Source organism: Desmodus rotundus, chromosome 3, assembly GCF_022682495.2.
Source record: "Desmodus rotundus isolate HL8 chromosome 3, HLdesRot8A.1, whole genome shotgun sequence".
Classification (NCBI taxonomy): domain Eukaryota; kingdom Metazoa; phylum Chordata; class Mammalia; order Chiroptera; family Phyllostomidae; genus Desmodus; species Desmodus rotundus.
In genome coordinates, this window is record NC_071389.1 from 112,756,637 (window position 1) to 112,782,463 (window position 25,827).

General features: G+C 37.3%; 1 protein-coding gene across 4 annotated transcripts in view; it reads right to left on the minus strand.

Moving 5' to 3' along the window:
• The window catches only part of DCP1B (decapping mRNA 1B), a 54,815-nt gene that overhangs the window by 11,826 nt on the left and 17,162 nt on the right, over positions 1-25,827 (minus strand). For all 4 annotated transcript variants that reach the window (XR_006655399.3, XR_002975218.4, XM_024565388.4 and 1 more), the window contains exons 4-5: positions 11,071-11,137; positions 8,577-8,712 (exon numbers count right to left, since the gene is read on the minus strand). Coding sequence is in view for 2 of the 4 variants with exons in the window: in XM_024565388.4 (XP_024421156.3) it covers positions 8,577-8,712; positions 11,071-11,137 (203 nt within the window). In the remaining 2 variants the exon portion in view is untranslated. The remainder of the gene's footprint in view (positions 1-8,576; positions 8,713-11,070; positions 11,138-25,827) is intronic.

Consider the following 25,827-nt stretch of genomic DNA (forward strand, 5'->3'; position numbering starts at 1 on the left):
CAAACCAAAAAGTAAAGCTGACTGAAACCATTGATTTTGAAATTACTAACATCATCTTTATTTAATAAGTGACTTTTTGGATAAACAGAATAATTCAAATCTGAGTGTTCTGAGCCACTCACTACAAATTAGAATTTCACAGAGAAAGAGACAAGAGACACGCCACATCATTTCAAACACTGAATCATCACCATGCATTAATCTAACCAACCGTGCAATTGCTTACACAGCAGGATTCACAACAGAAAGGGCACAGCAGTGGTGTGGGCGTCTAACTTGTTACAACACCAAATACAACAGAGCATACAGACGCTACCTTCTGTACTATGGATTTGCTGTAACATTGTTAATTTCAACCGTACAGTCAAAGCCTCAGGCCAGAAAATATTTCACACCGGAATGTGCCATAAACACAATCTTGGCCCTCAGAAAGGCAACACCTCCCCCCATGTGTCCGATGTGTTTTACAGTCACTGGGTTGCATTTTCTAATTCAAGGACATAGAGATGCAGGGTCAGTTACCACCGTGTTCACTTAGGTTTGTAACGTTAACTGTCCAAAGACTAATTGTTTTCTTCCAAGAATTCTGTAAATAATTTGGATTTGGCACTAGTATTAAATGGCATGTAAAACCACTTTATGGATCATAAAATGTTATTTCTAATTCTTAGGTGAATGATGGTGGTATGGCTACATGGACCAACTGGCCTGGCTTTCCAAGATATGGCTAAGCAACACAAGACGAGAGTACAGCCTAAGATAAAGTCACTTATAAAATTATAGCATGAGGAGACTTTAACATCTGCTTCCTTTTTAAAGAAAGCTTAGCCCTGGCTGGTGTGGCTCAGTGGATTGAGGGCCGGCCTGCAAACCAAAGCGTCGCTGGTTTCATGCCCAGTCTAGGACACATGCCTGGGTTGTGGGCCAGGTTTCCAGTAGGGGGCACGTGAGAGGCAACCACACATTGACATTTCTCTCCCTCTCTTTCTCCCTCCCCCTCTCTAAAGATAAATAAATAAAATCTTTTTAAAAAAAAGAAAGAAAGCTTGCTTTCATTGAATGACTCTTCTCTACTTCTTCATTCTCTCTATGTTCAGGGACCTTGGATTTTAAGTCAGAAAAAAAAGATTTTTCCCACCTTTGCTAAGTACATATCCATATGGGCCAAGAAGCTGCTCTACCTCCTGCTTGCATAAGCCCAGATAGACTTTTCTGGGTAAAATTGCCCGGATGTGTTTTCCAGGTCACTGCGGTTGTCTACCTACCTATCTGTGAAGCCTCGCTTGTATCCAAAAATCACTCTCTATCAAACTGCTCAGAATTAAACATCATCCACCGCAACAGTTTGTAGCTGATTTTCCAATTGTTTAATTTTCTGTGCTTCTCTTGACCCAAATAACTTTAAAATACTTGGACGAAAACACAGTTTTGGGAAGAGTTACAATGGATTCTTCATAGAGAACCTGAGGCAATTCTTTAAAGCCTTAAAAACTATGTCACGTAATTATATTTTATCACACACAGACACACAAACATATTACCTATGTCAAGAGAAGAATGAAAGAAAATACGCCCATAGTGTTAAAAGTAGTTACCTTTGGGGTATAGGATTATGGGTGGTCTCTATTTTCTTTTTTATACTTTTTTGAATTTTCTCATTGAACATCAAAAGATACTTAATAATTTAATTTCATAAATATAACAGATCATAGCTATTTCCAGAAGAGAACTGTTAATTCTTGCCTAAAACCACAAGACACAAAAGAATCCCCTTAGTGAATACTAAGAACCTAACTGTGTAGCCTATAGGTCACTTCTGGCCCAGTTCATGTTTTCACTGAGCTTTGGTTTTTTTACGGTTCATCTGCATCTCGACTAGAAGGGAGGAAGGAAAGTAGATGACACTCAAATTAACATCATTGCTACTTTATAGCAGATTCACAGAGAGTTGTTTCTTAGGGGAGAAAGCATAAAATATTAACCCAAGTAAGTTTTTAAAATAATTTTGTTAACTTCATGTAAAAAGTTGTATCTGGTATCACTAGGTTTCACTTTACCAATATCACATACCTCTAGCACAAAATGTTTCCTCCTCTAACTTGTTGGGATTTTAAGAATTTTAACTTAAGAATTTTAGAGTTGGAAAGGATCTCAGAAGTCATTTAGTTGAACACTCATACAGAGAAGTAAAAATTTTTAATACTATCCCCAATATGCAAACTCATTCAAGTCTCTTCTTGAATACTTCCAATAATGGAAAACTCACTTCCTCACAACAAGAATTCTGAGGAAAAATTTTGTTTCCTTTTTCTTTTTCCTCCTTCCCATTTCCCTCATTCCTGTACTTCAGAACCATTTGGCTCAGGACTGCTGCATTTCCTGAAACGAAAATGTGTGGGAGAGGAGAAAACACAAACACAAGGCAAACACAGAGGTGCAGTGGGTGTTAATGGGGAGCATGAACATCTGGGCGGGTGGATCAGAAGTACCATGATGGACACGAACATGTGAAATGGGCCTTGAACAACTGATATTTTATAGGTAAAGAAGGAAAGGTGATGGCGGGGGAAAAGGCACTTTTAGGCAGCAAGATTCTTATTGTGTTTGGCAGGAGTTTCACATATTTGTGGGGGGCAGTGCGGGGAGAAGGTACAGGGTTAGAAGAACCATCTGAGGCCATGTGATAAAGGGCTGGAAGAGCCTACAGGTGCATGCATACTAGGCAATGAGAAAACAAGAAGGATTTAGACCATGGCAGTAACATGATCATACAGTTACATTATATCATCTGGCTGTTACTGGCAGAAAGAAGTTCTCCTGTTCTTTTCCCCACAGTTGTAGCAATTAACATTATGTTTATAAAATGTATTTTATTGAATATCTGCACTTTCTGTCAACATTGCAAGAACCAATCTGTTGGAGCATAACGATCAACAGAACATTGTTTTGACCTCAGTAAGTTAACATTGTAGCAGGAGAAGTTGCCTGAACTGTAACAAATGAGGAAGAACAAAATAAATTCTAAATACTTATAGACTGGTGAGTTCAGGGGAAAGAATCATTAATTTGAATGAAGTGATCTGGGAAAACTCCACATAAAATGTGGCATTTTAACTGGGCCTTGAAAGATATGTAGAGTCTGAAAGGCAAATAAAATGAAAGGAAAATCTTTCCAAGTGGTAGGTACAGTATAAAGTGAAGTCTCCAAAGCCATGCCGAGTGTGTGTGTGTGTGTGTGTGTGTACTCAGTGTTATTTTATGAGACAGTCAAGTGTAGCTACAAGAGGAGGCATTGGAGATGCTCAGGAAACTAAGTTTATTATAATCACAGGGCCTAGAAACAGGCGGCACAGACCATCAAACAGGACCACGTGGAGAAGCCTCACAGTGGTCAGGAGGGAGGAAACAGGAGGAAGGGAAAGCCAAGACTAGAGCCAGTTACTGAAATTTCTGCACCTGGACTAGCTAGTTTGAATCATTTCAGCAGGGTATCAGCTACAGGGAAGGTCCCCAGCTGCCTGACCCCTCCCTAAAGTGAGTAAGGTGGAGGAAAGTTGCCTCGTGGGTGGTGTAGCCCAGCCAGATAGTGAAGGGATGGCTCTGGATGGTTAGTTTGCATACCAAAAGCATGCTTCTGGCTGGGCCCTTGGCTCTAAGAGTTGGCAAGCACAGTGAGGTGCAGTTTGTCCCCACCCAGAAGATTTTTAAGGTGTCAAAACATTATGCAATATAAACAGTACAGTGTGTGTATGTGTGTGTTGAGAGAGGGAGAGAAAAAATATTTAATATTTGCATTTATTATTTATTGGCCACATAAAACCTAAGTTTCCTGGAGAGTAAAATGTCACTTTTGAAGATTAATCTTTGGTGTGCCTAACAAAGTACAATTAATAAAGTCTAATTAATTATTTGACTACTTGCCAAGTCATTACGATGCCCTTCTAAAGACTGTTGCAGAATTAAACAAAATAACTAATATAGAAATAGTTGGTACTGACTGAACTGGAGTTAAAGCATCTCTGTCCAAGCCCTATGACAGGGTGATGAAACTGGTTTATTCATGTTTGTATTCCCATTCATTCATTCATTCAACGGCCATTTATTTAGCACTTATCATATGCTAGGAACTTTGAAGACTATAGATATAAAAATGAATAATGGATGTTCTCTGCACGACAGGTCTGAGCCAGCAGTCAAGTGTAAGGTATGTTAAGGAAACTCAGTCACCTGTCCTTCAGTACGTCCCGCTTCACTCAGGATTTTCCTGGTTGCTTCCCTGTGGTGTCACTTGTTTTCTACCTGCCCTTCCTCCCTCCTCCCTTTTATTTTCTGTAAACTAGAAAGTTAGAGCTCAAGACTCAAATGGAGAATCAACTCTTTTGGCAACAATATTTCAAGGTAGGGCAGTATATTTCACATTATATCACATTTTAGGGGGCACATTATGTCTGGTTATTCAATTTTTAATGATGATGATCAATGGGTTCAGGTGGTGGCAGCATAACCCTTCCATGGTCAAGTTTTCATCGATCCTTCTCTTAATGACAATCATTGCCTGGATCAATTATTTTACTAGGGTGTTTTCAAATTCTACCATTCTGTCTACATTTAGAAGGGGAAATCTTGGAATTCTTGGAATTCTTTAATAGAGAACTTTCCCTCATCAACCAGTACTACTTGGTTACTCTAAAATATGGTCCATACTGGCCATGTAGATTAAATGGTTAATTACTTTCTTTTGTCTTTTTAAAATATATTTTATTGATTATGCTATTATAGTTGTCCCATTTCCCCCCCATATTTCCCTTCATCCTGCACACCCCCTCCTACCTGTATTCCCCCACTTCAGTTCATGTCCGTGGGTCATACATGTAAGTTCTTTGACTTCTCCATTTCCCATACTATTTTTAACCTCCCCCTGTCTATTTTCTACCTACCATTTATGCTTATTACCTGTACCTTTCCCCACCTCTACCCCGCTCCTACTCCCCGCTGATAACCTTTCATGTGATCTCCATTTCTGTGATTCTGTTCCTGTTCTAGTTGTTTGCTTAGTTTGTTTTTGTTCTTTTTAGGTTTGGTTGTTAATAGTTGTCAGTTTGTTGTCATTTTACTCTTCATATTTTTGATCTTCTTTTTCTTAGATAAGTTCCTTTAACGTTTCATATAGTAAGGGCTTAGTGATGATGAACTCCTTTAACTTGACCTTATCTGGGAAGCACTTTATCTGTCCTTCCATTCTAAATGAAAACTTTGCTGGATAGAGTCATCTTGGATGTAGATCCTTGTCTTTCATGACTTCAAATATTCTTTCCAGCCCCTTCTTGCCTGCAAGGTTTCTTTTGAGAAATCAGCTGACAGTCTTATGGGAACTCCTTTGTAGGTAACTATCTCCTTTCCTCTTGCTGCTTTTACGAGTCTCTCCTCTTTAATCTCGGCTAATGTAATTATGACGTGCCTTGGTGTGTTCCTCCTTGGGTCCAACTTCTTTGGGACTCTGAGCTTTCTGGACTTCCTGGAAGTCTATTTCTTTTGTCAGATTGGGGAAGTTCTCCTTCATGATTTATTCAAATAAGCTTTCCATTTCTTGCTCTTCCTCTTCTCCTTCTGGCACCCCTATGATTCGGATGTTGGAACGTTTAAAGTTGTCCTGGAGGTTCCTAAGCGTCTCCTCATTTTTTTTAATTCTTGTTTCTTCATTCTGTTCTGGTTGACTGTTTACTTTTCCCTTCTGGTCCGCACCATTGATTTGAGTCCCAGTTTCCTTCCCTTCACCGTTGGTTCCCTGTACATTTTCCTTTATTTCACTTTGCATAGCCTTCATGTTTTCCTCTATTTTGTGACTATACTCACCCAATTCTGTGAGCTTCCTGATTACCAGTGTTTTGAACTGTGCATCTGATAGGTTGGCTATCTCTTCATCACTTAGTTGTAGTTTTTGTGGAGCTTTGATCTGTTCTTTCATTTGGGCCTTTTTTTTTCTGGTCTCAGAGCACCTGTTACATAGTAAGGGGTGGACCCTCAGGTGTTCACCGGGGCAGGGCTACCCACTTCACTGGGTTGTGACGCTGTATGTGGGGGAGGGGTCGGAGAGCGAACTGCAGCTTGCTCCACTCTGTTCCTGCTTTCAATCACTTCCCGAACTACCCACAAGCAAATTGGGCCCTTCTGGTGCTGATTCCCAGGTGGGTGGTTTGTGTTCGTTCTAGGACCCTGTGGCTTTCTCCAATGAACTCACCTGTGAGGCTGGAGTTTCTCCCGCTGCCTCAACCCCCACAGGTATTTTCAGTCAGAGGCTTTGAGGCTTTATTTCCCCGGTGCTGGAACCCTGGGTTTGTCTCACTCCTCAGTTGTTCCTCCTGGTTTATCTGCATGCAAATGTGGGACCACCCAGTCTGCCAGCTGCCACCTTGCCGTGAGTCCTCTCCGCTCGCCCATCTCCACACCTCCTACAGGTCTGGATGAATGTTTCTTCTTTATCTCCTTGGTTGTCGGACTTCCATACAGTTCGTTTTTCTGTCAGTTCTGGTTGTTTTTTGTTTTTAAATTTTTTGTTGTCTTCTTTTGGTTGTTCAAGGAGGCACAGTGTGTCTACCTATGCCTTCATCTTGGCCGGAAGTCTAAATGCTAAATTATTTTCCATTAAACTACAAATTTTCAGAGGAAAAATCTGGTGTCCTAATACCTCCAAGGATATACAATAATTATTTTTGTTTTGTTTTATATTTTTGCTTGCTCTGTCCCATCACCATGAACTCATAGATTTTATATACTCAGTGGGCTTCAATCCATTGCAGCCATTCTTGTTGACAGAATTTGTCACTCTAGTTAGTGGTCCCTTCAAGCTGACTACTGTGCCCCTTTCAGATGACCCTATTTGTTGATTTTCATATCCCAGACCTGGAATCAGGAGTTTCTTTAAAGAGCCCCGATACCTTTTATGAGGAAATAGTATTTAGAAACAATAATCTGGGGACTAGAGGTGTTTATTGCTACTGGGTTGTCACTTATTTCTAGGTCTTTTCAGGGAAAAAGTTAAGAACTACATCTTTAAGAAATAAAATGTCAACTAATTCTGACATTTCCAATTAAAATTTAACATTATATAGTTTTAACTTAATTTATTTTTTTCTCCTACACTGAAGGTTTTGTTCTGACCACAAAGTTGACCCTTGAACAACATGGGTTTGAACTGTGTGGATCTACTTATATGCGATTTTTTCAATAAATATAGTACGTGTATTTTATCTTCCTTGTGATTTTCCTTAATAACATCTTTTCTCTATCTTTTCATTGCAAGAATAGAGTATATAATACATATAACATACAAAATATGTGTTAATCTACTCTTTATGTTATTTATTGGTAAGGTTTCCAGTCAATATTAGGCTCTTAGTTAAACTTTGGGGGAGTCAAAAGTTATATGTGGGTTTTCAACTCTGTGGGGAGGTCAGTGCCCCTAAGCCCTGTGTTGTTAAAGGGTCAACTGTAGTCATTTATTATATCCTATGACAGCTGAAAAATTACACTTTGCTTGTGGTTTTTTAGAGCCATGCAACACATAGATTTTTTTGTTTGGTATAGTTAAATTAATGCCTTTTGGGTTTTGTGTCACAGTTCGGAAGATTTCCCTTTTCCCAGATTACAAAGAAATCCACACAAGTTTTCTTCTGGCACTTGAATAGTTTTATTTTTACATTTAAATTTCTAATACATTTGAAATTTATCCTGCATATAGCATGAGATAGAGATCTACTTTTGTATTTTTCCGAATGGCTACCAGTTATCCCAACACCATTTTATTTAAAAATCTATTCAAGTAACTGATTTGGGATTTTCATCTTTATCATATCCTAAATTTCTTATACACAGGGGCCTCATTTTGTACTTCCTCATCTGTCCCATTGGTCTGCCTGGTTGTTTACGCGTCACACCAATACCGCACAGTTTTAGGTGTTTAGGCTTTAATGCCTTCACATCAGGTGGTAGAGCTTGCTCCCCGTTCTCTCACACCCAGCACTGCTCTTCCTTGCCAGGGTTTTCCCCATTCTTTCTTGTGTATTTTTCCACATGAACCTTATAGTCAACTTGTCTGACCCCAGAAAGGAAGAAAGAAACCAGTGTGTACTTGTTTAAGAATCATCTTAAATTTAGAGATTCATTTATGGGGAAGTAAGAATCTGAAGTTTTATCTTCTTATCTAAGATCAGGACATTTATTCCATTTATTGAAGTCTATTTTTATACCTTTCAGGGGTGTTTAAAAGTTTTCTTTATATAGGTTTTGCTCATTCCTTGAATTTTATTCCAAAGAATTTATATTAGTTTGTTGCTATTTTAAAGGGGGTCTTCTAGTAAATCTTTTGATTGGATACTGTTTGTATGTATGATGGTTACTGATTTCTCAGGCTACCTTTTAATCCATTTAAAAGCAAACCGTCTTTTTTAGCCTATTAAAAGCAAATATTTTATTTTTCATATAATTTTGTTTGGTGGGAGGAAGAGCAGTTAAGTCTTTCTTAATGAGTATATTCCCTCTGTGGGAATTAAGTATATATCAAGAAGAGAAAAACTCACCTTTGTATATTCATCTTTGGCCTTGGTGAGCATTCGTAAGATATCTACTTCCTTCCCCTCTCCTGAACTGAGGATCATTGGGGAGACTCCTGCTCCAGCTCCTTGATGGGCTCTCAACTGTTCATACTGAGTTAGGCTAGAAAAGTAGAGGGGAAGATGCATGCAAGAAAAACCAATTCAACACAAATGATTTTTAAAAATCATCCAGTTCTTACCCAGTTGTTTTTATCCTGTTCTATTAGAGATAAGACTGCTTAAGAACTGACAGAAGAAATGTAAGACTTGAGGTCCTGAGTACACTGACTAGATGGATATGAGAGTCTAGAGTAACGGTGGGCAAACTCCAGCCTGCAGGCCAAAGCAGCCCCCGCCACCCCCTGACAAACACAGCCCCTGTGTGGACGGCTGCTTTCCCGCACCAACTGTGGAGTGGAGTAGTTGTGACAGAGTCAAGTATGGCCTTGCAAAAAAATATTGACTATCTGGCCTCTTAAAGAAAAAGGTTGCCAACTCATTTAGAGCATTTGAAAGGACCACTAATTGCTAAGGAAACCCAATTTAAGAATTCTGAAAGACTGAGCAAGCTGCATGGCAAATCAGATTTCCCCCCTTCATCCCAAAGTGCCTTGAAGTCAAAAGAAGTTTAATTCCAGCAATTTAAACCCTGTGCTTCTCTGGCAGTTAGGAAACACAGTGGAGATTCCATTCTAGAAAAGGGGCATTAAAAAAAACATGGCAATGAGGCATGTCTTCTGTGTTCCTGAAAACACTACAGAAGGGAGACCAGATTGCTTCTATACGCTGCTAGGTGGCATTGATAAAAATACTTTTTCCTTTTGTGTGCTTTGACTTTCAGCTCAATTTCTTTTATAATTGCCATGAAGTTTGTGGCCAAAGAGATCTGAGAATTTATTGAGAGATTTAATTCTAACTGAGGAAGGGCTGGAATCCATACAAATCAGCTGCTTATTGCTAGTCAACAATCAATTTCCTGCCCCAGCTGCTAAGTAATTACTGCAGAATGCTAACAATTTTAACATGGCCTCTTGGCTGAGCTACAGGGTAATTTTTAATCTACATGAAATCCTGCTATTATTATCCATTGCACAGTTTACAATAACATGAATGTTCTAGGAACTAGCTGTTATAGTGGTAAATACCAGTTTGAACACACTTAATCAGCATCTGAAACCTGAGCTAGTTACCTAAAATTAGCTATCACAAGCTACATTTTCAGAAATCAATTGTCAAAAGTGTTCCCTAAGTTTCATTTTTGGGGGTCACTTTTTAGTAACTTCATTGCCCAAGATTTAAAATTGGAATTTGTTTTTTTTGCATACAGAACTACTTTGTCAAATCATGAAGGCAGCAGCCATACTATGTGTTCAGCTGAGTCCAGTCACCACCTGAGACACAGAACAAGTGGGAAAAATTTCATTCTGAGGCTCCACGGGTGTCCAACCTTTTGGCATCTCTGCACCACACTGGAAGAAGAGTTGTCTTGGGCCACATATTAAATACATTGCAACATGTAATCACACACACAAAAAATCTCATGTTTACTTAGTGTTTTAAGTAAATTTATAATTTTGTGTTGGGCTCCATTCACAGCCACCCTGGGCTGCATGCGGCCCCCCAGGGGGTGTAGGTCGGGCACCCCTGCTAAACCATCCCCATAAACATCAGGGAAATAACTGCCTGACAGCATGCAGCCCCAGGCTCAAGAACTGATCAAAAAGTTGACCAATTACAGAGAAGGCAGCATGCTTACCTGGGCCCTCCTTTCTATGCAACCAGGGAAGCCAAGAGTGGGGAAATCAGGCAGCAATTTAAGTTCTCCAAAATGCAGAATGGGACAAAGCACAAGGTATCATGATATTAGAAGAAAAAGAGACTGGGGTGGGGAGGAGGAAGAGAGACTGTCTACTGATCACTAAACTAATATTAACTCAGGTAATTCCAAAGACATGGAAAACAAAGACTATTCAAAGCACTCACAGCACTGGACGCTTAAGGAAATTCTGAGCCTCTACAACCACTGTGTGCAATTGAAGGAAAGCATTTAGGGCGGGAAGGAAAATGAAAGATCTGAGAGAATCTGGAGCTGTCTTTTCTAATGACTCTCAATGTTCTATTTACTGGTAGACATACTGATAACTTTCAAAGGAAAAACTGCTAAATTACAAATAAGGAAGATACTAAGGAAAACTGCCATCTGGAACAACTCATATTACAGGTATCTCACACATGCAGGAAAAAATGAGGTGAGCCATTCCACATGATAAATGTTACCTAGTGAAAATGTAAAAGTTGTATTTATGTCTATTTTTCATTTATAAAGTACTAGTAAATGTTTTCCTAACCATTAGAAAAGGACTGCTGTTAGAGATATATTCTGTTATTCTGTTAAGATTATGGTGTAGTAATACATCCTTAGAAATACAAACAAAAGCACTAGGTCCTGAAAAATGATATGTAGTGTTTCAGCACTTACTTTTTCATAAGCTCTGCAATTCTTTGGCATTCTTCCTTATCATAAAACCAAATTCCATAAATGGACACTGTGAAAAACACATCAAATAAATTATGAGCATCTTCAAAACTACAAAATGGAAAGAAATTTCCCTTTAGATCTGGAAGGAAATACACAATTATTGAATAAATGAAACCAATAATTGGAATTAAAGCTTGAAAACCTAGCACTGGAATTTTTTAAGCCCACAGAGAAATCTGTAGTGGTCTTATGCACACACACACACACACACACACACACATCCAATAATGCTGCCCTTAAAAATACAGTACCTGAACATAATAGGCATTTGGGAAATGCATCTTAATAAATGACTAGAGATTGAAAGTGAAATCAGAATTTCTAAACACTTGGCTTAGAAATGTAATATTTCTATAGTCCATTTGCACATTTTGCACACATTATTTCATATTTATTTTCAAGTATTCAGAAACCTGATACACAAATTAGGCCTAGAAACTCCTCTCCCTCCTCCCTTCTTCTAGAAACATTAACTGAGAAATTGACTTTGTAAGATGTAAGTTAGGTTAGGGTACAAGAAAATTAAAGTCAGTAATAAATCTCTGACTTCAAAATGTCTGTCCAGAAAATTTACAACTATTGAAAGCTTAGAAATGACTATCATTTAGTAATGAATGAAAAATGCGGTATAATATAGCTGCTATTGATTCATTTAACAATTTTCAAATGAACTGTATACTTTGGAATGGACCTACCTGCATTATTTTCATAGCAAAGACTAAGTAGTTCCAAGTACATGTATAAATACCCACTTGAGGATCTAGTAGTATTAATCGTGTAAATGTTGTACTCACTAAATATATGTTTTAAAATCTTCATTGAAAATAGCATCAGTGTTATAATAAGGCAATGAAAATCAACAACACATATTTTTAAAAGGAAAAACATTTTTAATTTATACTTTCAAAACATTTAATGATGTGAATATTATTTGGTCATTAAAACAGCTGTGACATTTTAACTATGACTTTTTTCCCTACTCACTCACCAATGCCTCAATGCGGAGTTTCTGCTTCTTGTCAGTAAAGATTCAGATATCAAAAGGTACAAGAAATGTCTTTTTAGTGCTATTTTAAGCAAGTATTTCAAAAGGAACCTACTAAATCTGAATTACTAACTTGAAGAAAGGTAGCAATGGGTTTTTAACTTTTTGTATGAGTAGTGTGCCAGGAATCTTTATCTTACCTACCTACATGTGTGAAGGGGAAAAAGTGGAAGAAACCAGCTTTTCCTTGAAAAGGATCATTTTATCCTCTTAAAAATACATACACATATTGCCCTTTAATACAATGACAATCTTTCGGAAAAGGATTGAGTTCTGGAGCCAATGTGCTGTAACAGCCTTTATGTCAAAAACAAATTCTTTCATCTCAAGATCATTAAATACGTATCTTGAAACTTTTTACTCAAGGCTGTTTCCAGTCCATCAATATTAATTGCCTACCCTGATTGCCTATACAGATTCCTACATATTAACCCACCTAGCTTTGTGTTCTTGTAAGTACCTGACATTCAACTGCTTAATAAGTCTGAATGCCTTTATGTGTTTTGGTGGCTTTAATCTTAGTTACAAAACTAGGAACCTAGTCGATTTTTCGGTTACCCACTCTCTTCCCTGGAGACCAAGTCTTCCACAGCTATTAAAGGAGAAAGGTGGCAACACAGGCTAAGAAATCTGAGGCCCAATGGCAGAAGAAAAACCAGCCACTTGTGTCTCATCAGTAGAACATATTAGTAGAAATATTTTGGGTATCATTTTTTTTTTATGTTACACATTGGTGGCATTTGACATAAGAAACTGGATTTTCATAAGGGGAAGATGCCAAGGAAACTGTTGATACAAAAAGAAATGCAATTTGACAATATCATTACCAGGAGGTAACTGAAATGTAAATTTAGGGAGGGAAAATGCTATGAAAACATCTTTCAGATGTCAAAGAATGAAGGAAGACTGTGGGTGATTATATAAGACATTGTGGAGGTTTCTTTAGGACATGACCATGTATCTCTAAGCAACTTGACTTTAAGATTAAAATGGACCACTTTGAAATAGTTCTTTTCAATCTAGTTAATTTTTAGTTTGAACATAAAATTTAAATAGCCAAGGGGGTGTGGGGCGCCGTAGGGAACAAATTTACCAGCAGCCCTGGTTACTGAAAGGTAGCACCAAGATAAAATGTAACACTGGGCCTAATTTTTTCTCCCCAAAATAGTTTTGCCACTTGAGCTGCATTCCACTGGGAAAGGGGCAGTGAATTACATTAAAGTGCACATTCCAGCTAAAGTTTTCTGTCTCTTAGGCCCAAGGTCCACCAACCCCTGGACAAACCTATCACTGTTCTACACAAGAGGGTGTATCAGAGCAGCCCGTGGTGACAGATATAAACCAGAGATCATCATGCCTTCGGGAGGTGATGAACTGACAGGCTGACAGAAACCATTAACCTCACATTTCAACCACAGTTTTCCTGTAAAGCCACTGGAGGAGAGGCCCATCCATAGGTAGGCAGTGAGCACAGCAGGGAAGAAAAAGATGAGGCTGAAAGAACCACAAAAGAGGTGTGGTTTTTAGGATTCTAAAACTTAACATTACACTGTCACTTACCTTTGCAGTGATATGCTAATATGGCCGCATCAACTTGCGCAGCACTAAAATGTGACTGTGGGGATGGTCGCTAGGTTTTAAACAGTTACAAGGAGAAAAGCTCACGAGCAAGATATTTACTTATTTTAAAAAACTGACCTATCAGTACACATCTGGAAATTCACCATGCTGCGAGCCTTTGTGCAGCCCGCTACGCCTGCATACCAGCCGCTTCCCAGCCACCCATCTGCTGATACAAAGGTGAAGTTTAAGGGCACTTTGGTGCACGAAGCTCAACTCAGCTGTTTCTACACCCCTCCTGGAGGTAAGAAACCCAAAAGTGGAGTAAAGAATAGGAAAAATATGTTAAAATTTATTCTAAAATACTCTCACAAGGCCTAGCATGTGTGACTCCCCCACCCTAAGGACTCATTTTTTGGCAGTCCTCTTCATATTTAATAGAGGATTTTTAACAGCACAGTTGTGAAATTGTGCCTAAAATTGTCACAATTTGGAAATTCTCAACTGAAAAAAAGCAGCATTTGAGGCAACAGGCAATGCAATATTGCCTCTACATATCTGTTAAAACACTGATTTTCTATTTGCCTTTTAATTCTGCAAGAAAGATTAAGGAAAGCAAAACTGCCATATTAGATTTCATGTCTGATGAGAGAAAGCAAGCTGATTATATTTCATAAAGACATTTTCTTTTTTTAAAATTTTTTCAGCAGAAAAACCTAAAGCTGATCAAATTTAAGAGGCTAGTTAAGGGGTCACTAGAGGCACTATCAAATATCCTTAAGTGAACAGCCATTTGGAGCCCTTTGATTCTTATTAGTGTGGCGCATTCGTCCATTCTGGACATTCTTTGGGGATTTACCTCGTTTAGTTTAAGTTCCTAAGTATTTCTATAACAATCTGTTAAGACATTTACCATTTATTCCATATTTTACCCCAAATACCTTTCAACTCCAAATTACAAAGGGTAGCTTACAACTTTTTAATAAGGATTCATGCCAATATTTGTGCAACTTCAAAATAAGACATATTTCTATACAGTAAGTACATAATGTGTAATTACATAGATAAAATTTAAATAGGCAGAATAAGGATATTTGAGGTGGTAATGATCTTCTTTCTCTCCCTCTCTCTCTCAAAATCACAAACTTCTCTCAAAATGAGAGGAACATATATTTTTCTTGGTCAGTATGCAGCAAAAAGTCACTTAAATTCTTTTTTTACTAGGAAAGCCAAAGAAAAGTGGCAGTAGAAATTATACAAGTCTCTTCTGGGCACTTATGGATAAACCCAAAATTTAAAAGTTCCTTCAAATCCCATTATTTTCATGAAGGCTTTCTCAGATGAATGGAATAATAATCTCAATGTGAGGACCAAGAACATCTAACTATTATTTTTGAGGCTTTGTTCAAGTGCAGTATTTCTTGACTTATTGTACCAGTCATCTAGTGCAGGGTTTATAAGTCTGACCCCGTTGATGTTGACTGGTTATTGGCATGTGGTAGTTCGCTAGCACACTCAGTTATTACCCTTCTGAAAGATCACAAGATAGTCAAACAACTAGAAAGTGAGAACCATGCAATTTTAGAGTTCGAAGTCAGCTAAGAAGTGTGCAGTCCAATGACATATTTCACTAATGAGTAATATGTGGTCTAACAAGGCTAAATGACTTAGGCAGAGTTATTTTTCTTGGTTCAGTCTGTTTTCTCTGTCCCCCAGCCTTACAAATGAAACAGTTCTCATTTGATTTATAGGCATGGTTATTATGAATTCATGTAGGTTCTCAAAAGGAAAAAAGGAAGGATGGAAGGGAGAAGGGAGGAATGAATGTGGAGGAAAGGAAGAGAGGGAGGAAAGAAAGAACAAAGAGGAAGGGAATACTGGACTGGAGATTTCTGGTACTGGCTGTATTTTTATGGCAGTAAATGCACGAGCAGCAACCATGTTACCCATGTATGGCATCCACAGATGGAAAACATAGGCTGTCTGGCTGCTCTATGCTGACTATGTTCTCCTACCCCATCTGGAATGCTTTGTACTAAAAATGCTTTCTTTCTGCATGTTTTTAATGCCTTTAAAGTAATATTCTTTCATTCAGCTCTGCTTAGCTTCACTGACCAAACACGGGCACAATCTTGTAAAACAAAATTTTTGCTGGCCACCAAGAGTCTACATAACACTGTTATCTCTGGCCCCTGGTCTGGTTCTTTTCACATGACATAGTTTTACTGCACCTCACAAATCAGTGATCCCATGACCTCAAAATATTAGAAGGGTCACCGTGGAAGAAACTTCTTTTATGGGTGATGAATGCTCATGAACATTTAGGGGAAACAGTAGAAAACCTGAGCAAATACTGTGAAGTAAAAAGAACCTTTCCCTTTCTAAATAAATAAACTTCATTAGAAAGTTAATGCCATAGAACACGACAACAAAAAACAACCTTTCAACTAAAGCATTATACTAATTTGGATTAATATGTATCTCCAACTACAAATAAGAATTTATTATCTTCAAAGAAAAAGATGGATTTACCTTTTTTTAAAAGTGTTCACTTATAACAAATTCATATTATGTTGTCAGACCTTCCTAATCTCCACAGAGGTCATTACCCTCTCCCCAGATGGGAATCTTGACCTGTGCCACTCACTACCCTCAGGATCATGAAAGGTCAGATGGAATCTTCCTCATTCTATACTAACTTCCTAATTTTATTTATTTCAGGGGAAAGTTCCTTTAATCTAAGAGATTTAGCACAGTAAATAAACATTTAAAAAAATGAGGAAGCAGAAAAGCCATAGGTAATAATACATATAAATAAGAATGACTTATTCTGTTTTGTTGGCCATTTAAATTTATGTTTTCATGTTGTTCATAATCTTGATGATTAATTGCAAATCTCCTGGGCCACAAATAACAACATGGGTTCCCTGAAGTGTCTTCCCCCTTCCTCAGCCTTAAAGACTCAGTCTTTCTCATTCCTCCAGGGATAAAAAGTCTCAACTTTTTCTTTGCTCCCAGTTATTTATATATCCTTTGACTAAAAAAAGCCGTAATTAAGTATTTACACAACAGTTCCCTGCACTGGACTATGAGCTCCTAGCGGGTAGGGCTTGGTTAATATGCCCAGCAGAATGACTAACATGTGGTATACATTCAACAAATGTTTCCTGGGTTGAGCTGAAATCTAAGATTTCAAGAATTTATACCATTGATATTCCTTATAATGGCTCATATTAATCGTTTTTCACTATTCTGGCTTAATTGAATGTCACAGACAAGATATGTCTAGACCAGGGGTGTCAAACTCCTCTTCACCGAGGGCCACATCAGCCTTGCAGTTGCCTTCAAAGAGCCGAATGTAATTTTAGGACTGTATAAATGTAACTACTCCTTAACTAGGGGCAAGGAGCTCGGCACTGCTGCTGGGTAGAAACAAGGTGCTGGCCAGATAAAACAAGGTGGAGGGCCGGATTCGGCCTGTGGGCCTTGTGTTTGCCACCTGTGGCCTAGATCCTCTGTGTCAACATCACACCTCCTGCGGAGGCCACAGCAGAGGCTTGATTCTCTTCATACCCCCTCCTATTCTCCTAATAACTTCACTCAGAGTTTATTTTGCTTCAAATGTTTGATAATTTGAGACATAACTAGTGTTGATGGGATTTTGTCTTTAGGGTATAAGCTTCCTAGGAGTGTACATTTCTATTGACCCAGCACTGTGTAGGCACTAATATACTCATTTTATGTGCATTTATTATACAACAGTTTTACCATATACCAAGCACTGGCAACTAAGAGCTCTAAGAATGCAATTAATCTGCAAAATCATATGCATTTCTTTTCAGAGTTTAACTGACAGTACTTGATCTAGCAAAAAACGATACTGATATTCCAGTCATGTCCGATAATAGTAATCTGAAGCTTACATATACAAGTACCTAAATTATCTTAAAAAATAAGATTTATATGCAATGTCAATTATTCCAGGAACACACTGAAAATGTATTATTTTATGTAAGTATCATTGTAGCAAAATGAGTCTAGTTACATATACACTGTAGTTTGTGAGAAATAGACTATATTTAAGCTAAACATAAAGCAGAGTATATCTAGAGGTATTTGTTCTAATGAAAAACAGACTTCCTCATATTTGAATCAGATTATTTAATCGAATGTTTAATAATTATAGGAATAGCTTTGTTAAAAACACTCCATAATATATATGACCACTGAGTAATTTGTAAGATTGTACATGGTAGTGGACTACAAAAAGGAGAATAATGCTGCCTCTTGACTGAAGTCAGCCAGAGTTTCAGTATTTTTTTCACTTTGACCTTAATGTATAATTATGGAAATAGCAGATAACACTTTTCCCAAAGCTCTTTCTGTTATGAACAGTTAAATCATGTTTGGGTTCTACAATTAAATAAGAGCTCTAAGGTTGTATAGGATGATTGTAACACCAGTTCTTGGCTAACATTGTTTTATTTCTCCAAAAAAGAGCCAGCCCTAAGAACATGAAAAAAATTGTAATTTTTCCTTCTGTGGGTTAAATAATACATTAACCCAAAAGTCTCAAATTGATTATTTAAAATTGTTTCTAAGTGATTTCTGGACAAAAGTCAGCAACATAAAAAACAGACTCTAAAAGAACAAACGTGAATACTCAATGTAGCTAAAGTGAGCACTTACTATTTGCAAAGCACTGTATTAGGGTCAGGGAACTAAAAGATCTTTTACTTATTAATCATTTTAGGAAATGTTTTGGAATCTAGATTTTCTCCACCAAAATTCAGGCTTCTACTATGCCAAACTGGGTGTTCAAAAACAAAGTATGAAATATGCTCCAAGCCACAGTATTACCCTCTTTATATTACTCTCACCATACCATCTGTACATCATCATATACGACTTTGCCACATGGGTCCTTCCTCATCTAAGCATGCCAGGTGGTTGGGTTTAGAAATGCATACACCTTTTCCCATTAAATTCATGTGAAAGTCCTATACACAAGGAGTCTCTAATCATAAGTGATGGAAGTGTAGAGACTGTGTAAATTAGAGAAGTACTTTTTACCCCTATCGTGTGTGTGCTTGTGTATGTTTCTTGGAGCTTCCAGATACCACCACTCAACACGGAAAAACGAAGACATAAAACCCAGAGGTACCAGAGGACTGAAGTGAAATTTTGTCTTATACAAGGCTTTTCAGAGCCATCCTTAATTGATAGAATGCCAGTTCTTTAGATAGACAGTATTCTTTAGAGTTTAGATGTGTTCTCTTCAGCATAAGTGGGCGCTGATAGAGAGAACAAAAAAAGTAAATCTGGGTTTAAAGTAGAGTGACAAGTTTCATCACTCAAGTCACGGTAGATGTGTAACCCTTAATCATATATTAAAACACATTAGCTCTCTGAGCAATGGAACATAATAAATAGATCAGTTTTTCAGTTAGAATAACAATGGAGGCTTGCAGACACAGAATGAGCACATTTAATATTTTAATTTCAGTGGCCTTGTTTCTTCCCCACTAGGAAGCACAGACTCAGCTGGTCGAAAGAGTCCTTGAAGGTCTAGTGCAACCAACCATTCCTCTCACACACAGTGAAAGAGCCTCAAGATTGTACAGGTTACTTACTCTGATTGAATATGAAACATCAGATTCCTGTCTCTCATTCTATACTGCACATGACTTGAATGAGTTTACTTTAAATGATATTCTAGTGTTATCCAAGTACTAACATTCTGCCTAGTAAAAATGTCAAGTACATTCAGCCATATAATTACTATAAAGATATTGCTTGACTTTTGAGGGCTTCGGGAGTTCAATAAGATACCTAAAATCGTATGCAAAATAGCGTGTATATACGCAAACGTATTTTTGGAGGTCGGGAAGTAGAAAGCACAGAGCCTGACACAAGGCCTGGCACGCAGCAGGCAACTGAAAACATCGGAGGGAAGCAGGCAGGAATGAAGGAAATTCAGATTCTCAAGAGGATTTGTGACTCCAAGAAAGTTAACTACTGTTTGAGACTGTCGATATGCCAGTAAATATCTTAGCATGGAAAACCAAATTCTCAGTTATCTGTGGGCAGGTGAGTGGCTTTCATTTTCTTAGTAATGCATTTACACATGGTTCACTTTTAACCTTTAGAATTGCTTTTGTAATAATTGCCTGAATCGATTCCAAGGTTAAGAAGACAGATAACGTCTCCAGGTTTTAGACTCTGTTAAGTTGGAAGACCTTATATTCCTTCATGTGGCCCAAAGTCTAGGAGAGCGCTTGCCAAGCACAGCCTCCCAGGCATCGTCCATCGGGGAGAGAGTGAATGACGCAATTCAGCTTCCATTACCGCTTTGCTTAGCTGACAGGTAGGATTTTCCATCTATGTCACCAAGTGAGAATAGGGAAGAATTTTGGAAAACTAGGCAACACTGTGGCTCTTTCTCAATCACCCCTACCAGAGTACCTTCAAAGCTGGACAAAAACACTAGACATATATACAAATATAACACTTCTAGGATTAATTCAAATGATTTGGGAGCTACTTTAAATACATCATGTGTGTCTACTTCTTACCCAGTTCTGTTCACTTTCTGTGTTTGTTTGGCAGCACAGAATGTAAATAAGATATAAGACGTAGTGTCTGCCCACAAGGGACCTGTAATTTATTACTCATGCCACTGCTTTCTCAGCTAATTAATGGTGGCATGATGACCGAGCAAACCCTTCACAAAATGCATTCTAAGTATAGTGAGTGATGTAACTTCCAAATTATGACCTATCTTTGTTTGCAAATTTGACTTTCTTATTGCTATTATTTATTATGGGTATATATAGGTACATTTCAACTGGAATTATTAAAGAAATTAAAGTTACACCTCATAATCTGTTCTATAATAGCCATCAAGAAAAGACCTAAAATTCTATTTAAAGATCTTATCAGTCATTTATGTACGTTTTGTTCTAGGGAAAGGATTTCAGAAGAGATGCTAAGGATTCTCTCTGCTAGAAAATTCACTTTAAAAAGAATTGACCCAAGAAGGAAGTGGAAATTTCATTGCTTCTACTCGAGAGAAAGATTAAGTGGTACAGGTCTGCATATTTTCAGCAAAAAGAAACCTTTCTCCCCTCATCATAGGGAGAAAGCAGACGCCCCAAGCCAGAGGAAAGGGGGCACAGTCTTTCTCACAACCCAGAAACTAAATTAAACTATTGCCATCACCTGAAATGACTTAAAACTTTCAGTTGAGGTCGTTACATGAAAGGCTTTGTGTCATCATGGTTTAAAGTCCTGAAGATGTGTTTTTGAATACAGATGATTGTATTTCCAGGTTGAGGAAGCCAAGATACAAATTTGAGAAGAGTTGCTATGATTTTGTAATAAACTTAGAAGAAGAGGCAGAGGTTAGATGAAACAGTGGTTAATAAATGCCAGGGTAAAGAAAGTAACACATTATACTTAAGTATTCATTTCTTTAAAATCTTTTATAAGGTTCAATTATTTCTACTTTTTTAAATTGAGGAGTAATTTAAAGTGTTCTGTTTGAGTATTGACAATAATATACTCTCACGTAATCAACCGCCCAAAATAAGACATAAAATATTTTCATCACCCTCTTCCAGGCAACTACAGCACTTTCCTCACCAACCGCAGCACAGACAACAGACAGATATTACATGGGAAGAAAGTATCAGTACTAGTCAGTGACTGCTGTGTACTTCTAGCTCAGCATTTAGCATATTACTTAGGTTTATACATCTGTCTTTTGTGCTAGGATAGTAAACTCTGAGAGAAGGAAAGCATCTTATTCATTATTGAACTCCCTACACTTAGTATAGAATACCAATACGTAAGTGCTCAGGAAACACATATGAAAATAAGCATAAGGGGGATATATGTTGCACCCAGAAACTACAGCTAGCATGTAACATGTATCAGAATTTCATTGCTTTTGAAGGTTGAATAATATTCCAATGTATGTATATATGACGTTCTGTTTACCCACTCATCCCCTGAAGAACATTTGGATTGTCTCCACCTTCTGGCTATTGTGGATAATGCTCTAGGAATATTACTTCGCTAGTGTTTTGGTGAGGATTTTAAAAATATCTATATTTATAAGATATTGGCCTATAATTTTCTTTTCTTGATGTCTTTGTTTTATTTTGGTATCAGGATAATGTTGCTCTCATAAAATGGGTTGGGAACTATTCCTTCCTCTTCTGTTTTCTGGACAAGACTGTGTAGAATTGGTATTATGTCTTCCTTGAAATGTTTGATACAATTCATAAGAGAAACCATCTGGGCCTGGAGTTTTGTTAGACGGTTTTTAACTACAAATTAAATTTCCTAATAGATATTGGACTATTTAGGTTATCTGCTTCTTGAGTACATTTTGTTGATTTCTGTTTTTCAAGGAATTTGTTCATTTCATTTAAGTTGAATTTGTGGGCATGGAGGAGTTCATATCACTTCACTTATCTTAATGTCTGTTGAGACTCCCTCTTTTATTCCTGATACTCCTAATTTGTGGCTTCTCTCTTTTTTTAACTTGATCAGTCTGGCCAGGGGTTTATCAGTTTTACTGACTCTTCAAAGAACCAGTTTTTGGTTTCACTAATTTCCTCTATTGTTTTTCTGTTTCCTATTTTATTGATTTCTGCTCTTATTTTTTTATCATTTCCTTCCTTCTGATTGCTTTGGGTATATTTTGCTCTTCTTATTCTAATTTCTTAAGGTGGATACTTGAATTATTAATTTGAGACATTTCTTCTTTTCTCATCTAAGTATTTGATGCTGCAAACTTCCCTCTAAGCCCACTTCAGTTCCATCTGACATGTTGTATTTTCACTTTTTAAAGGATTTTACTTATTTATATCTAGAGAGAGGGGAAGGGAGGGAGGAAGAGAGGGAGAAAAACATCAATGTGTGGTTGCCTCTCACGTGGCCCCCACTGGGGACCTGGCCTGCAACACAGGCATGCGCCTCAACCGGGAATCGAACCAGCAACCCTCCAGATCACAGCCCGCACTCAATCCACTGAGCCATACCAGCCAGGGCTGTTGTATTTTCATTTTTATTCAGCTCAAATATGCTCTAATTTTCTTCCTTTTTGACACATGGGTTATTTAGAAGATATTGTTTAATCTCTAAATATTTGGGGATGTTTGAGAAACCTTTCTGTTACTGATTTCTGGTTTAATTCTTTTGTGGTCAGAGAGCATACTTTGTATGATTTCAATTTTTAAAACATTTTTTAAGGCACGCTTAATGACCTGTCAAAAAGTTTATCGTGGGGACTGTTCCATGTGCACTTGAGAAGAACGTGCATTCTGCTCTTGTTGGATTAAATGTTATACAAGTGTCAGTTACATCAACTTAGTTGATAGTATTGTTCAAGTCTTTTTTTATATCCTTCCTTTTTTTTTGTCCATTTGTTCCTTGATTATAGAAAGTGGAGCACTGACATTTGCAAACATAACTGCAGGTCTTTTTTTATTTCTCCTTTCAATTCTGTCACGTTTTGCTTCACATATTTTGAAGTTCTGTTGTTAGGTATAGATACATTAATGATTATAAGGTATAATGGGTGAACTGACCCTTTTATCATTACATAATGTCCCTCTTTATTCCTGATAATTTTTGTTGTTGTTGTTCTACTGTCTACTTTGGCTGAAATTAATAAAGCCATTCCAGCTTTCTTTTAATTAGTATTTGCATGACATGTCTTTCTCCACACTGTAACTTTTAACCTATCTATATCTATATCATTACATTTAAAGTGGCTTTCTTGTCAGATTGATAGTTGACAGATGGGAGGGAGGTTGGGGAACTGGGTGAAAAAGGTGAAGGAATTAAAAGGTAATAATTGGTAATTACAATATAGTCGTAGGGATGTAAAGTACAGCATAGGAAATATAGAAAAAATAATAAGTATGTAAGGTACCAGGCTGGTACTGGAAATATCAGGGAAACACTTTGTAAATTATACAATTCAGTTTAACCACTGTACTGTATACCTGAGAGTGAGAGAGAGAGAGAGAGAGCGAGCGAGCGCGAGCATGTCTTAGGAATAGATGGTATAAAACATGACATTTCTGCTCAGTTAAAAAAATAAAATAAAGTGGGTTTTTGTAAAGAGCATATAGTTGGTTCCTAATTTTTTATCTGCTAAACTCTTCTTTTAATTAGTATATTTAGACCATTTACATTCAATGTAACTAATGACATGGTTGATCTAGTATTTTATTTTTTGCTTTATGTTTGTCTTCCCTGATTTTTGCTTTGCTTTTACCTCCTTTTATGCCTTCTTTTGGATTACTTTTTAAAAATATTCTATTTTAATTTATCTGTTGGTTGCTCTACGAATCACAATACACATACCTAGCTTTCTACAGTCTACTAGAGTTTTTATTTTACCATCTCAAGTAAAACGTAACGGCTTTACCACTGCAGGTCCCTTCAAGCTCCCATTCATGTTGTAGTGTCACATGAATCACATCTGCACATGTTAAGTCCCCTCCTCACAATGTTATTGCTTTTGCTTTCAACAGTCATATGTATTTTAAAGAATTTGAGAAAAGAAAGAAGTCTACTCTATTTACTTGTACATTTACTATTTTTGTTGCTCTTCATTCTGCAGCTTTAACTTTCCCTTTAATATTTCCATTCAGTCTGAAGATCTTGTAGCATTTATTTTAGAGCAGGTCTGCTAATAAAGAATTCTTTCAAGTTTCTTTTATCTGAGAATGTCTCTACTTCCCCTTCATTCTTGAGGTATATTTTCACTGGACATAGAATTCTGAGTTGACAATTTCAGCACTTTAAAATGTTGCTCCTCTGTGTCCCACTCCACGGTTTCTGAAGAGAAATCTATATTCAAAATATTTTTCTCCTCTAGGTAATATATTGTTTTCCTATATGTAGTGTTGCTTTCAAGATTTTTTGAAATCTATTTTTCAGCAGTTTTATTATGATGTTTATGGGCATGGTTTTCTTTGCATTTATCCTTATCAGGAGTTACTGCGTCTTTTGAATCTATGTATTTGTGTCTCACCAAACTTGGAAAGTTGTAGACATAGTTCCTTCCAATATTTTTTCTGCACCAGTCTTTTTTTCCTTTCATGGGACTCCAGTCACACAAATTCAGACCTTCTGATATTGCCCTGTAGGTTTCTGAAGCCCTGGGGGTTATTTTTGGTGTGCTTTTTGTGTGCAGAGTTTTTCATTTAAAAAATTATTTTTCAATTACAGTTTACATTCAATATTATTTTGTATTAGTTTCAGGTGTACAGCATAGTGATTAAATAATCATATACTTTTACAAAGTGGTCCCCTTGATATTTCAAGCACTCACCTGCTACCATATATAATAATAAAATATTATTGCCTATATTCACTACGCTGTACCTTCCATCCCTGAGACTATTTTGTGACTATCAATTTATACTTCTTCATCCCTTTACCTTTTCATCCAGGTCCTCTAGACCCCATCCTCTCTGGCAACCATCCATCTGTTCTCTGTATGTATGTCTTTCTAGTTTTGTCTGTTCATTTTGCTCTTTATTTTCCACATGTAAGTGAAATCATGTGTTTGTCTTTTTCTGACTCATTTCACTTAGCATAATACTCTCCAAGGCCATCCATGCTGTCATAAATGGTAAAGATTTCATTCTTTTAATGGCTGAGTAATATTCCATTGTATGTATGTACAACTTCTTATCCATTCATCTATTGATGGGTGTTTGTGTTGCCTCTGTATCTTGGATGTCCTGGGGGTTTTTTTGTTGTTGTTTTAAATCTTTTTCCTCTATTTTTTAAAGATTTTAAAATTTATTTTTAGAGAGAGGGGGAGGGATAAAGAGAGGGAGAGAAACACTAATGTTAAGAGAAAAACATCAATCAGTTGCCTCTCGCATGCACCCCAATTGGGGACCACACCTACAACCCAGGTATGTGCCCTGACTGGGAATAGAACTGGTGACCTTTGCTTTGCAGAACGATGCCAAATCAACTGAGCCACCCCCGTCATGGCTTTTCTCTATGTCTGGATTGGATAATTTCTACTGATCTGTCCTTGAGTTCTCAGCCTT